General features: G+C 43.4%; 1 protein-coding gene across 1 annotated transcript; it reads right to left on the bottom strand.

Moving 5' to 3' along the window:
• Positions 1–4,454: 4,454 nt before the first annotated feature.
• c22h1orf52 (chromosome 22 C1orf52 homolog) lies at positions 4,455–9,244 on the bottom strand. Its single transcript, XM_029707923.1, has 3 exons — positions 8,794–9,244; positions 5,797–6,007; positions 4,455–5,354 (listed from the first exon to the last, which is right to left on the bottom strand). Exons 1-3 carry the CDS (start codon positions 9,100–9,102, stop codon positions 5,206–5,208), a joined length of 669 nt encoding a protein of 222 aa, XP_029563783.1. The 5' UTR covers positions 9,103–9,244; the 3' UTR covers positions 4,455–5,205.
• Positions 9,245–12,926: the final 3,682 nt, after the last annotated feature.

Raw genomic sequence — 12,926 nt, forward strand, 5'->3', positions numbered from 1 at the left:
GATGTACAAATACAAACTACATTCAGAGGATGTACCACTCTACTGGCGGTACCACTCTACTGGAGGTACCACTCTACTGGAGGTCCCACTCTACTGGAGGTACCACTCTACTGGCGGTACCACTCTACTGGAGGTACCACTCTACTGGAGGTACCACTCTACTGGCATTACCACTCTACTGGCGGTACCACTCTACTGGAGGTCCCACTCTACTGGAGGTACCACTCTACTGGCGGTACCACTCTACTGGCGGTACCACTCTACTGGAGGTACCACTCTACTGGAGGTACCACTCTACTGGCATTACCACTCTACTGGCGGTACCACTCTACTGGAGGTACCACTCTACTGGCGGTACCACTCTACTGGAGGTACCACTCTACTGGCGGTACCACTCTACTGGCGGTACCACTCTACTGGAGGTACCACTCTACTGGAGGTACCACTCTACTGGCGGTACCACTCTACTGGAGGTACCACTCTACTGGCGGTACCACTCTACTGGAGGTACCACTCTACTGGAGGTACCACTCTACTGGAGGTACCAGGTTTCCTACACTTGAAGTAGTTCACTCGTAATGATGTACAAATACAAACTACATTCAGAGGATGTACCACTCTACTGGAGGTACCACTCTACTGGATGTACCACTCTACTGGCGGTACCACTCTACTGGAGGTACCACTCTACTGGAGGTACCACTCTACTGGCAGTACCACTCTACTGGAGGTACCACTCTACTGGAGGTACAAATACAAATTACATTCAGAGGATGTACCACTCTACTGGCGGTACCACTCTACTGGAGGTACCACTCTACTGGTGGTACCACTCTACTGGAGGTACCACTCTACTGGCGGTACCACTCTACTGGAGGTACCACTCTACTGGCGGCACCACTCTACTGGAGGTACCACTCTACTGGCGGTACCACTCTACTGGAGGTACCACTCTACTGGAGGTACCACTCTACTGGCGGTACCACTCTACTGGAGGTACCACTCTACTGGAGGTACCACTCTACTGGCGGTACCACTCTACTGGAGGTACCACTCTACTGGAGGTACCACTCTACTGGCGGTACCACTCTACTGGAGGTACCACTCTACTGGCGGTACCACTCTACTGGAGGTACCACTCTAACTGTGTCTCTGCTCTAGCCATTTTGTTAGCCTCCCTGTTGTGCTGTCTATCTGTCTCAGCATCTTCTCTGCTGTCATTGTTTGTCTGTCTCAGCATCTTCTCTGCTGTCACGGTCTGTCTGTCTGTCTGTCTGTCTGTCTGTCTGTCTGTCTGTCTGTCTGTCTGTCTGTCTGTCTGTCTGTCTGTCTGTCTGTCTGTCTGTGTCTGTCTGTCTGTCTGTCCATCTGTATCAGCATCATCTCTGCTGCACTGCCTGCCTGTCTGCTTAAGCCTTATAAGTTATAAAAGCCAAGCTAAAGAATTAAGATATATTGCAAATTGGCATATCTGTACCCCTGAATCAACACCTACCCTAAGTGTTAATTACTATTATTACAGGGCTCCAGACTAACATTTCCCTCTGGTATCACTGCTGCAACTAACTTTTACAGTTGGTGGCACCAGCCCATGATTTGGTCAGATAATGAGTAATCATCTTATAAAGTAAGATTGCTCTATTACTGCTGGAGGTACCACTCTACTGGAGGTACCACCACTCTACTGGCGGTACCACTCTACTGGAGGTACCAGGTTTCCTACACTTGAAGTAGTTCACTCGTAATGATGTACAAATACAAACTACATTCAGAGGATGTACCACTCTACTGGCGGTACCACTCTACTGGAGGTACCACTCTACTGGCGGTACCACTCTACTGGAGGTACCACTCTACTGGCGGTACCCCTCTACTGGAGGTACCACTCTACTGGCGGTACCACTCTACTGGCGGTACCACTCAACTGGAGGTACCACTCTACTGGCGGTACCACTCTACTGGAGGTACCACTCTACTGGCGGTACCACTCTACTGGCGGTACCACTCTACTGGCGGTACCACTCTACTGGAGGTACCACTCTACTGGCGGTACCACTCTACTGGAGGTACCACTCTACTGGCGGTACCACTCTACTGGCGGTACCACTCTACTGGCGGTACCACTCTACTGGAGGTACCACTCTACTGGAGGTACCACTCTACTGGCGGTACCACTCTACTGGAGGTACCACTCTACTTATAACTACTGAACTACTGCTCTATAGGAAGTGTAATAAATAGACTACTGACGTATTCAAGAAATAACTTGTTTCATCTAACACGTCCAATCAGGAATGAATGCATGACTCAAGATATTTTGTGCAACCTATTCCAGTGATTGCCATGAATTTTGGGTTGCTAATTAGACAACAGTTGCTATATTTTACTGTCAAAATAGTACTCCAGAGTTATCTGTTTTTTTTTGGTTTAATAGAGATTACAGTACCAGTCAAAAGTTTGGACACCTAATCATTCAAGGGTATTTATTTTAATGTGTTCTACATTGTGGAATAATAGTGAAGACACAAACTATGAAATAACACATATGGAATCATGTAGTAACCCAAAGTGTTAAATCAAAATATATTTTAGATTTGAGATTCTTCAAAGTAGCCACCCTTTGTCTTGATAACAGCCAAGCGCAAAACCCTTTTCTTTCGACATTTTTGCAAATGTATTGCAAATGAAATACAGACACCTCTCATTGACATAAGTATTCACACCCCTGAGTCAATACATGTTAGAATCACCTTTGGCAGCAATTACAGTGTGTCTTTCTGGGTAAGTCTCTAACAGCTTTCCACACCTGGATTGTGCAACATGTGCCCGTTATTCATTTCAATTTTTTTCAAGCTCTGTCAAATTGGTTGTTGATCATTGCTAGACAAAACACATCTTCTGGTCTTACCATAGATTTTTAAGCAGATTTAAGTCAAAACTAACTCGGCCCCTCAGGAACATTCACTGTCTTCTAGGTAAGCAACTCCAGTGTAGATTTGGCCTTGTGTTTTAGGTTCTTGTCCTGCTAAAAGGTGAATTAATCTCCCAGTGTCTGGTGGAAAGCAGTGGAGGCTGCTGAGGGGAGGACGGCTCATAATAAAGGCTGGAATGAAGTCAATGGAATGGTATCAACCACATGGAAACCATGGAAACCACGTGTTTGTGGTTGATACCATTCCATTGACTCCATCCTGGGGCGGCAGGTAGCATAGTGGTTAGAGCGTTGGACTAGTAACTAAAAGGTTGCCAGATCGAATCCCCAATGTAAAAATCTGTCGTTCTGCCCCTGAACAAGGCAGTTAACCCACTGTTCCTAGGCTGCCATTGAAAATAAGAATTTGTTCTTAACTGACTTGCCTAGTTAAATAAAGGTTAAATATTTGAAAAATCCAGCCATTACTATGAGCCGTCCTCCCCTCAGCAGCCTCCACTGGTGGAAAGCAGGCAATATTTGTATTCTGTAGAGGCTTATTTCTTTTCACTCTGTTAATTAGGTTAGTACTGTGGAGTAACTACAATGTTTCCTCTTCCAAAAATCAGTCTCTTCCAAAGCTGGATTAGGTACGCATTTCAGGCAAGGCCAGGCACATACCTGGAGGTGGGATTTTATCAAAAGCATATTTGCCAGTATTTCATGTCAGCGGTCGATGACTGATATGGTAGGAATTCCTCTGATCACAGAACCGTTGCGGAAACTCAGCTTTTTTTTCTTGGACTAAAACACCATTATATTTGCTCCATTTACTACAAAAAAAAATGTCAATAGGGAATTCACATTTCATGCATGTCAATCAGAGCACATTCTCAGAAGTCCAGGTTATAAAAACAAGTCAATTAATTGAATATGAATAGTCAATGTAAGACCAAAGGAACACTGTATTCATTAACAGTGCAGTATGCCCATATCACCAAGGTGTAGTTTCATTTGAAATGAGTAGCTATAAAAAGGACTTTTAGGAATTAAAAAAAAATCCAGAACATGGGTTAATGTTTGACAGACAGGGAAACACCTGGGAAATTATTCTGTCATGAGAAACATCCTTGACTTATCTGAAGTACACTGCCTGTGCAGAATGACCAAAAGTAGTTTTAAGTTACTCTCGACAACAAAGGCCACACACTTATTTCACATTATAAACTGGGTGGTTCCAGTCCTGAATGGTGATTGGCTGACAGCCATACTATATCAGCCCATATACCACAGGTATGACAACATTTTTACTGCTCGAATTACACTGGTAACCAGTTTATAATAGAACAGCCCTTAGTCGTGGTATATAGGCCATTTGCCACACCCCCACGTGCCTTATTGCTTAAATATAGCACTTTGAGCATGTCTAAGATCTAAAACACACCATTTTGTTTTGTTCAGTAGAGTTATGCTTGTGTTGCTAATACTCTCACATCAATGTTGATTTCTAAGTTCAAGATAAGACGGAGCCAATCAGCAAGCCTTATATTCACATTCCATTTATTGCATCAGTTGTGTAAGACAACAGAATTTACTACAAAAGACAAAACTGTCAGTGTGTGGTTAACTGTATACATATTGTATAGACGCATTAAAAGACATGGCAACATTTAAGATACTACTCCCCACCAGTGTTAGGTTGTGTGCCAAATGTGGCCCAAGGCTGCCATCTAGCGAATATTACATGTTGAGGAACAGTTTATTACTCTAGTAAATGCAGTCTTTCTTGACCTAATGTCTCACCAACAGAGACATGTAGAGACAGTAATAATCTAAATGTATTTACCATACATTTCTTGCTATTCAAAAATAAGTTGCCATATAAAAAAATACATCTGCTCATGATCCAAACATATGAACACATTGATTTCCCCAACGCAGTCCAGAGACATTCATCCAAATCCAGACTATATTATGTAGATCAGGTGGTCGTCTATTTACAACGAAACATTGATCAATACCTAGAACACACTCAGTAATACGTGCGTTTTCCACTAGTGTTTGGATAATATGCTCAAAGATATAACAAGAGATTAAAAATAACAGTCCAAATGTTTTCAGAACAAGAACATCTATATCATTTGTCCTAGGTAGACGAGTACTGGACCATTCACATAACCAGGGGCTGGACACAGAGGAGAAGAAGGGAAAGTGTTGGGTGTCTGGGGCAAAGCTGCAGGACAGTCACAGAGGCTTAGGGCAGCCAGACCCGAGCTTCACACCAGATCTGGGCCTCAATCGGCATTCTGCCTGAGGATCCTCTTCTCTTCCTCTACGAAGCTCTTGTCAGATGTGGCCTGGCCCAGATCCCTCTTCCTTTTCTCCTTCTGCTGGAAGCTCTCCACCCTACGCTTCTTCGCCGAGGCCTTGTCTCCGTCCTCGTCTACACCAGGGAGAAAACAACACGTCATAATCATTCAGAAATAAACTGGAAATGCACAGCTGCGTACTGTATCCTGCCTAACCAGCACCGATATCCCCCCTGCTGTAAATATCAAGTTACTGTGTGTCAGAGGAGAGAGAGAAATCATTTTCTGCCTGAAAATAATTGAGATGTGCATGCATAAGCAGATAGAGGTAAAGCTGGTACCGAAAGCCAACACAACAGCTTGAAATATCTGCACACCCGTCACATGACTGCTAGCTTTTCGGTGGCGCAAGTGGCTAGTACCTTGTCAAGCGGGCAGTTACGTGTGTTTGCGAGGCAGAGGGCTCTGGTTCGAGCAGATGTAAGGACAGTGTACCACTACCCTTTGTAGGGATGAAGATGTAATACTAAGCAGGCAGAATGCGGTCAGTCACACAGGTAACACTTTTCTCCCTACCTGAATCTGATGGCTGTTCCTCTGTGGGCAGGAAGACAGCATTGCCGGTGTGAGGCTGTGGAGCGTCTTCTCCGTTATCTTCATAGATGTTGGACCACTTTATGGCCATGTCCATCCCTGGGGGAGCTCCCTTCTTGGGCTTCTCCGCTTCCGCGGCGTAGGTCTGAAGGGGCACCGCGTTCGTCTTCCACACCTTGAACTCCTTTGCAGGCTGCAGACAAAGTTACTTATAATTAACTAATCTTTTCAATTGAAAAGTTATAGGTTTCCCCTATTTATCTGTGCCGCAGGGGTACAATGCATGGAGTTATACCAGTTGAGCTGGCGGGTCCGGACCCAAAGTAGGCCCTGGGAATGTGAGAGTTGGGTTGAGAGTTATGAGAATACATAAATCACACACAATTAGGGTTGTTGGATCACAATTAGGGTCACAGGAGGACGATACATACTTTGTAGTTATACCTTCTTTTTTTTTTATAATAAAAAATTGAGTGGCAGCCCACAGTTAAATGCTAACTGAATATGAAATTATATGAATGTGTATTAGTATATTGTACCTGGCTCTAACAAAGATATTTTGTCTCAATTTTGAGCAGCTGCAGGACAAACCGGACAGAGTAAGTTTAAAATGTCATTTTATTCAACATCCTGGATTGTAAATTACCAGAAGATAGCGACAATACCCTTACGCTTGGCATGTTGTCTTGAATAACAAAGGAGCTGGTTGGCTGACTGCCATTCCAAAATGGCTGCGGTGGCTACTGCGAGAGTCCACATGTGCAGTTCCCCATCTCCACTACTGTGGCAGTCGGCTACATAAGTAATGATATAAATTAATTGCAAATGTTTTAGCTGGAAAAGTACACATTTACTGAATTAAAACAGATAGTAATTTTGTCAAAAGTACTTAATTCGGACGTACGCTTTTAATAAAACAAAGTATTTGTCCACACTTCGCAGGTTTCTGAATCTTTAATTAACTGGCAAAAGAACAGCAACGTCACTTGACCCGGTTTTTTTGCAGACATTTCAGTACAACACAAAAGAGGAAAAACTCCACTTAACTAGTGTCAATGTATGGAATCACTTGGGAGTTTCTGGATTTTGGGTGAACTTCTCCTTAAATGTAACTGTGATTGCGTTCTGACCTCAGTGCAAACAAGAGTAACGGTACAGTCCGGATCTTCTGGCAAGCTTGTAAGGAACAAGTTGTGATTTACAGCCCAATTAATCAGATTAGCTAGTAGAATACAGTGGTGTTTCACTGACTGTAACACTACATTAGTTACTAGCAGTAGCTGTTAGCTATGTAGCTAGCTAACAACACACACTGACTCACTGTGGGAATTAGCTAGCTACACTGAAAAATATAAAACGAAACATGCAATTTAAAAGATTTTACTGAGTTACAGTTCCTATAAGGAAATGAGTCAATTGAAAATAATGAATTAGGCCCTAATCTATGGATTTCACATGACTGGGAATAGAGATATGCATCCGTTGGCCACAGATACCTTGGATCAGAAAACCAGTCAGTATCTGGTGTGACCACTGCCTCATGCAGCGCAACATCTTCAGAGTTGATCAGGCTGTTGATTATGTCCTGTGGAAAGTTGTCCCACTCCTCTTCAATGGCTGTGTGAAATTGCTGTATATTGACGGGAACTGGAACACGCCATCGTACATGTCAATCCAGAACATCCCAAACATGCTCAATTGGTGATATGTCTGGTGAGTATGCAGGCCATGAAAGAACTGCGCCATTTTCAGCTTACAGGAATAGTGTACAGATTCTTGCGACATGGGGCCGTGCATTATCATGCTGAAATATGAGGTGATTGTGGAGGATGAATTGCACAACAATGGGCCTCTGGATCTCATCACAGTATCTCTGTGTATTCATATTGCCATTGATAAAATGCAATTGTGTTTGTTGTCTGTAGCTTATGCCTACCCATAACATAACCCCAACGCCATCATGGTGCGCACTGTTCACAACATTGACATCAGCAAACCGCTCGACCTCACGACACCATCTGCCCGTTAGTTGAAACTGAGATTCATCCGTGAAGAGCACACTACTCCAGCATGCCAGAGGCCATCGAAGATGAGCATTTGTTCACTGAAGTCAGTTACGACGCCGAACTGTAGTCAGGTCAAGACGACGAGCACGCAGATGAGCTTCCTGAGACTGTTTCTGACAACTTTTCATCAAATTCTCTAAAATGACAGCTTATGTTTTCCATTATTTTGGACAATACTCCAATTCTCCTTGATTCTACAGCCATTGTATTCAGAATCCACTTCATCATCCGCCTCTGCCATCTTTCCCCCTGAGCTGGAAGTTCTCTGTTCTTCTACTCGGACAGAGAAACTAATTTCTTTAACCTAAAAGGTGATACATGTACACCTAACCTGGGCCCAGTTTCCCGATAGCGATGGAATTTAGGCTTACACGTGTTTTAACAATGCATCTTTCCTACAACAGTCGAAGATGTATCATGTGTTGACTATTCAATAACTTCAATTCTCTCATAACAGCTCTGGTGGACATTCCTGCAGTCAGCATACAAATTGCACACTCCCTCAAAACTGGCATCTGTGGCATTGTGTTGTGTGACAGAACTACACATTTTAGAGTGGCCTTTTATTGTCCCCAGCACAAGGTGCACCTGTGTTATCAGCTTCTTGATATGCCACATGGTCAGGTGGATGAATTATCTTGGCAAAGGATAAATGCTCAATAACAGGGATGTAAACAAATTTGTGCACAACATTTGAAAGAAAAGCAATTTTTGGGGGCTTACGGAACATTTCTGGGATCTTTTATTTCAGCGCATGAAACATGGGACCAACACTTTACATGTTGCGTTTATATTTTTGTTCAGTATACATAGCAAGTAGGTAGTTAACGTTAGTTAGCTTGGTCAACAACTAGTTACGACAACAGCTAGCTAATGGACGAACGCTAGCTGGCTGGCTGGTTAAACACAGTACCTCTTCTGGAGCTTTCACGGCGCGGCTCTCCCAATCGATCTGTTTATTCAGCGGGTTGTACAGAAAGGACGGCTTAGAGACCGATTTGAAGAGCTCGTCGGGTTTTGGTAGAGGAGCTCCACTGGCAGCCCGCTTGGTGCCGTGTTGGGGAGATTTGCTACCGCTTCCAGTAGCATCGGTCCCCCCCTTCCCCCTTGATTTCTTCTGGCCCGCATCATCAGAATCGCTGCTGTTACTATCGCTACTGTCACTCAAATCATCGTAACTCATGAAGTAATGGAAAGAGTCCGGTTTCTTCTTATCAGCCATACTGATACAATTTTTACCTCATCTAGTAATACGATGAATTTAACTTTAGAGATAAGATGATGCCCCTAATGAATTAGCAAGCTAGCTTGATGTTTTTGCTGGTTACTCCATTTTGAGTCACTGTTGCCGTACAAGAGTACATCATGTCGTAAAAATATTTTCTTAAAGGAGCAGTAGTCCATTTTTTCAAGACACGCAACATAACTTTTATGAGCAGTTATTTTCGTCATGCTTAATTTTTTATTTAAACTTGATTTAACTAGGCAAGTCAGTTAATAATAAATTATATACAATGACGGCCTACCCCAGCCAAACCCTATCCCGGACCCATGGTTTCCTCATGGTTTTATTTAAAGTCATGTTCTCCAATCGTTTTCCAAGAATGTGAAAACTTTCCATAAAGACCACAACAAAACTTTACTAACGTTCTAAAAATGTTATTTAAAACATCCATTCTGTTCTGTGCGTCATCAACATGATCTATCTTGTTAAATGTGTTCAGATGTGTTTGCTGCGCCCACTAATTGGCCACACCTGATCTTAATAAGTGCTTGTCTTCTGCTTCTTCTTCTGTGGGTTTTATGGTGGACTACCCTCAAAACGTTGTATTGCCGCCACCAACTGGACGGTTTGAAACCAAAAAATAAATAAATCCATACGTAATACTGATACAAACTTAATCCATCCTAATAAAAATAATACATAGCCAAAATAAACAACTCCCACTTCTTCCTTCTTTTAGTTCTCTAGGACCTGAGAGGGTGGTATGAATTGTGCCAATATTCCATGTAACTCCTCTGATGTGAAATCTTTCAGCCCCAGGAACCGCTCCACCACAATCACTATGATTTCTTTCTTCCTGGACCTTCTCTCCACCTTGGCAGTCCCATTAATTACCATAGCTATAAATGCCACAAAGTCCACCTTCTTAACCTTTAACATTTCAGGATCCTGCTGGTGAAAGGCAACCCCTGCAGCCTACAGTGTAGGCCTATCCACTACAATGGACTCTTCTGGTGCACCATTCAAACCCTCAACCCTTTTCACAGCTACTGCATATGAAATGCCCTTTATAACCCTGACTTTGGCCACCTCATTCTCTTTCACCCTTGTGGGGCATTCGGAAGATGTGGCTTCATGGTTCCCACCGCAATTGCAACATGTCACATATTCATCACTTTTACAACACATAATAGGATCCATCCACAACTTGGACATCTCAGATTCTCCCTTTTGCAAACACTTGCTACATGACAAAAAGCTTTACAATGATCACATTGCATTGGTCTTGGGATAAATGCTCTGTAGTTAATATACCCTAACTGCACTTGAGTAGGGAGAGACTCCATATAAAAAAACCTGAAGAACACATAGACTTCACTTTTTCAGCATTCACCGCACAATTCATCCGACATGTTTCAATTACAACAGGAATATTTTTCATCTCTTCAAAATCAACTTCCCACGAGACGCCTGATATAACCCCCTTGAGGGGTGCCCTGTTCCGAAGAGGCATACACAACACTTCAAACTGGTTAAGACACAACGCATGTTCCTTCTGATCCGCATAAGCACAAAAAATCTAAACAAGCCCGCTTCTCGTGATCTTCATAGCCTACACTTTACCCAGCAATCTCTCCACCAGTTTGCATAACACAAATGGTTTCTAAAGATTGGTACTCTGCTCAGCTACTCCTCATTAACAAACCCTACTCCTACTAGATACAAAGGGTCATTCTCATCACTGTACCCTACTTTGCTCCGTTTTCCATTATTTTGGACAATACTCCAATTCTCCTTGATTCTACTGCCATTGTATTCAGAATCCACTTCATCATCCGCTTCCGCCATCTTTCCCCCGGAGCTGGAAGTTCTCCGTTCTTCTACTCAGACAGAGAAACCCGTTTCTTGAACTGAAAAGGTGATACATGTACACCTAACCTGGGCCCAGTTTCCCGATAGCGATGGAATTTAGGCTTACACGTGTTTTAGCAATGCATCTTTCCTACAACAGTCGAAGATGTATCATGTGTTTCCCAAAACACCCCAGAGTCGTTGTGCATCATTGGACCATGTTTCGATACTGATAGGATAAAAAACTGATTGTTTCCTTTGAATGGGGTCTGTTTAAATAGACAAAAATTAACAGCTTTGTATGTGTAAAAGAACATGGCATGCTAGCTCCATCCTGGTGGTGGTGTGTCACAATAAAAAATTTATGTGTTTGCATGATTAAAAGTATTATTGAAACATTCACTGAAAGTTAAGCAAGTTATAAAAATAAAAAAAACTCAAAATAACCAATCATTTCCATTCTCTGAGCATTAATTAAACCTCCCAGGAAAGCTTTCAGGGAACCATAGTAAAACATTATCAGAACCTCCCTGCAACCTAAAAATGTACATTCCCAGAACAGGCAGAATTGTCACTTCGGTTCTCAGAATGTTTAAAAAACGTTCAGTTTTACCAGTCAGGAAACGTATGGGTTCGTTCCCAGAACCATTGGGAAACCAAAAACGTATGTTCACAGAACTTCCGAGGTACCAAATGTGCTAGCTGGGTTGCCCTCTCCAAAACAATCTTTTCTCTTGCCAGATTGTTTTCCTGCTCAGTCCTGAGCTGGTTGAAGGAAAGTTTCTCCTCCTACCTCTCCTACTCCATTTTCTCCAGCTCACTCCTCAGCTGGTTCCACGGTGATGTTCTCTGCCCCTCTCTCCTCCTCCACGTTTCCCAGCTCACTCCTAAACTTACAGTAAGCAGTGCTTTCCGCCCCTCTGTCTTCCTCATCCTTCTCAATCTTAGACTGAAGGACCTTGATGTTGTCTTTGAGGGAGTTGTTTTCTTCCTCAGTCTTTTCTAGCTGTTTATTCATTGTTGACATTTTATTGTCATTCCCCCTTTCTTGGCCACAAGTGTTCGGGTATCCTCCCCAAGCTTGGCAGTATTCTTCCTTAGGACCTCCCACAGGTTCTGAATTGTCCTTTTCTTCTTCTTCACCACCTCCTCGCTCTCCTTGCTAGCCTTCTTAATGTTCTCCTCAAGGTCCCCGATGGCCTCAATCTTTCAATTGATGTCAAGCTCCATCTTCAAATCAAATCAAATGTATTTATAAAGCCCTTCTTACATCAGCTGATATCTCAAAGTGCTGTACAGAAACCCAGCCTAAAACCCCAAACAGCAAGCAATGCAGGTGTAGAAGCACCGTGACTAGGAAAAACTCCCTAGAAAGGCCAAAACCTAGGAAGAAACCTAGAGAGGAACCAGGCTATGAGGGGTGGCCAGTCCTCTTCTGGCTGTGCCGGGTGGAGATTATAACAGAACATGGCCAAGAGGTTCAAATGTTCATAAATGACCAGCATGGTCAAATAATAATAATCACAGTAGTTGTCGAGGGTGCAACAGGTCAGCACCTCAGCAGTAAATGTCAGTTGGCTTTTCATAGCCGCTCATTGAGAGTATCTCTACCGCTCCTGCTGTCTCTAGAGAGTTGAAAACAGCAGGTCTGGGACAGGTAGCACGTCCGGTGAACAGGTCAGGGTTCCATAGCCACAGGCAGAACAGTTGAAACTGGAGCAGCAGCACGGCCAGGTGGACTGGGGACAGCAAGGAGTCATCATGCCAGGTAGTCCTGAGGCATGGTCCTAGGGCTCAGGTCCCCCGAGAGAGAGAAAGAGAGAATTAGAGAGAGCATACTTCAATTCACACAGGACACTGGAGAAATACTTCAGATATTACAGACTGACCCTAGCCCCTCGACACAAACTACTGCAGCATAAATACTGGAGGCTGAGACAGGAGGGGTCAGGAGACACTGTGGCCCCATC

This window comes from Salmo trutta, chromosome 22 (genome assembly GCF_901001165.1).
Source record: "Salmo trutta chromosome 22, fSalTru1.1, whole genome shotgun sequence".
Taxonomy (NCBI): Eukaryota; Metazoa; Chordata; class Actinopteri; order Salmoniformes; family Salmonidae; genus Salmo; species Salmo trutta.

What these genes read in the sequence shown, in the direction of transcription:
- c22h1orf52 (XM_029707923.1), bottom strand. Translation starts at nt 9,102, where the DNA reads ATGGCTGATAAGAAGAAACCGGACTCTTTCCATTACTTCATGAGTTAC. An exon ending in CCGTGAAAGCTCCAGAAGAG is followed by an intron (nt 6,008 to 8,793) that starts GTACTGTGTTTA and finishes CTTTGTCTGCAG; the next exon opens with CCTGCAAAGGAGTTCAAGGT. An exon ending in GGAACAGCCATCAGATTCAG is followed by an intron (nt 5,355 to 5,796) that starts GTAGGGAGAAAA and finishes TCCCTGGTGTAG; the next exon opens with ACGAGGACGGAGACAAGGCC.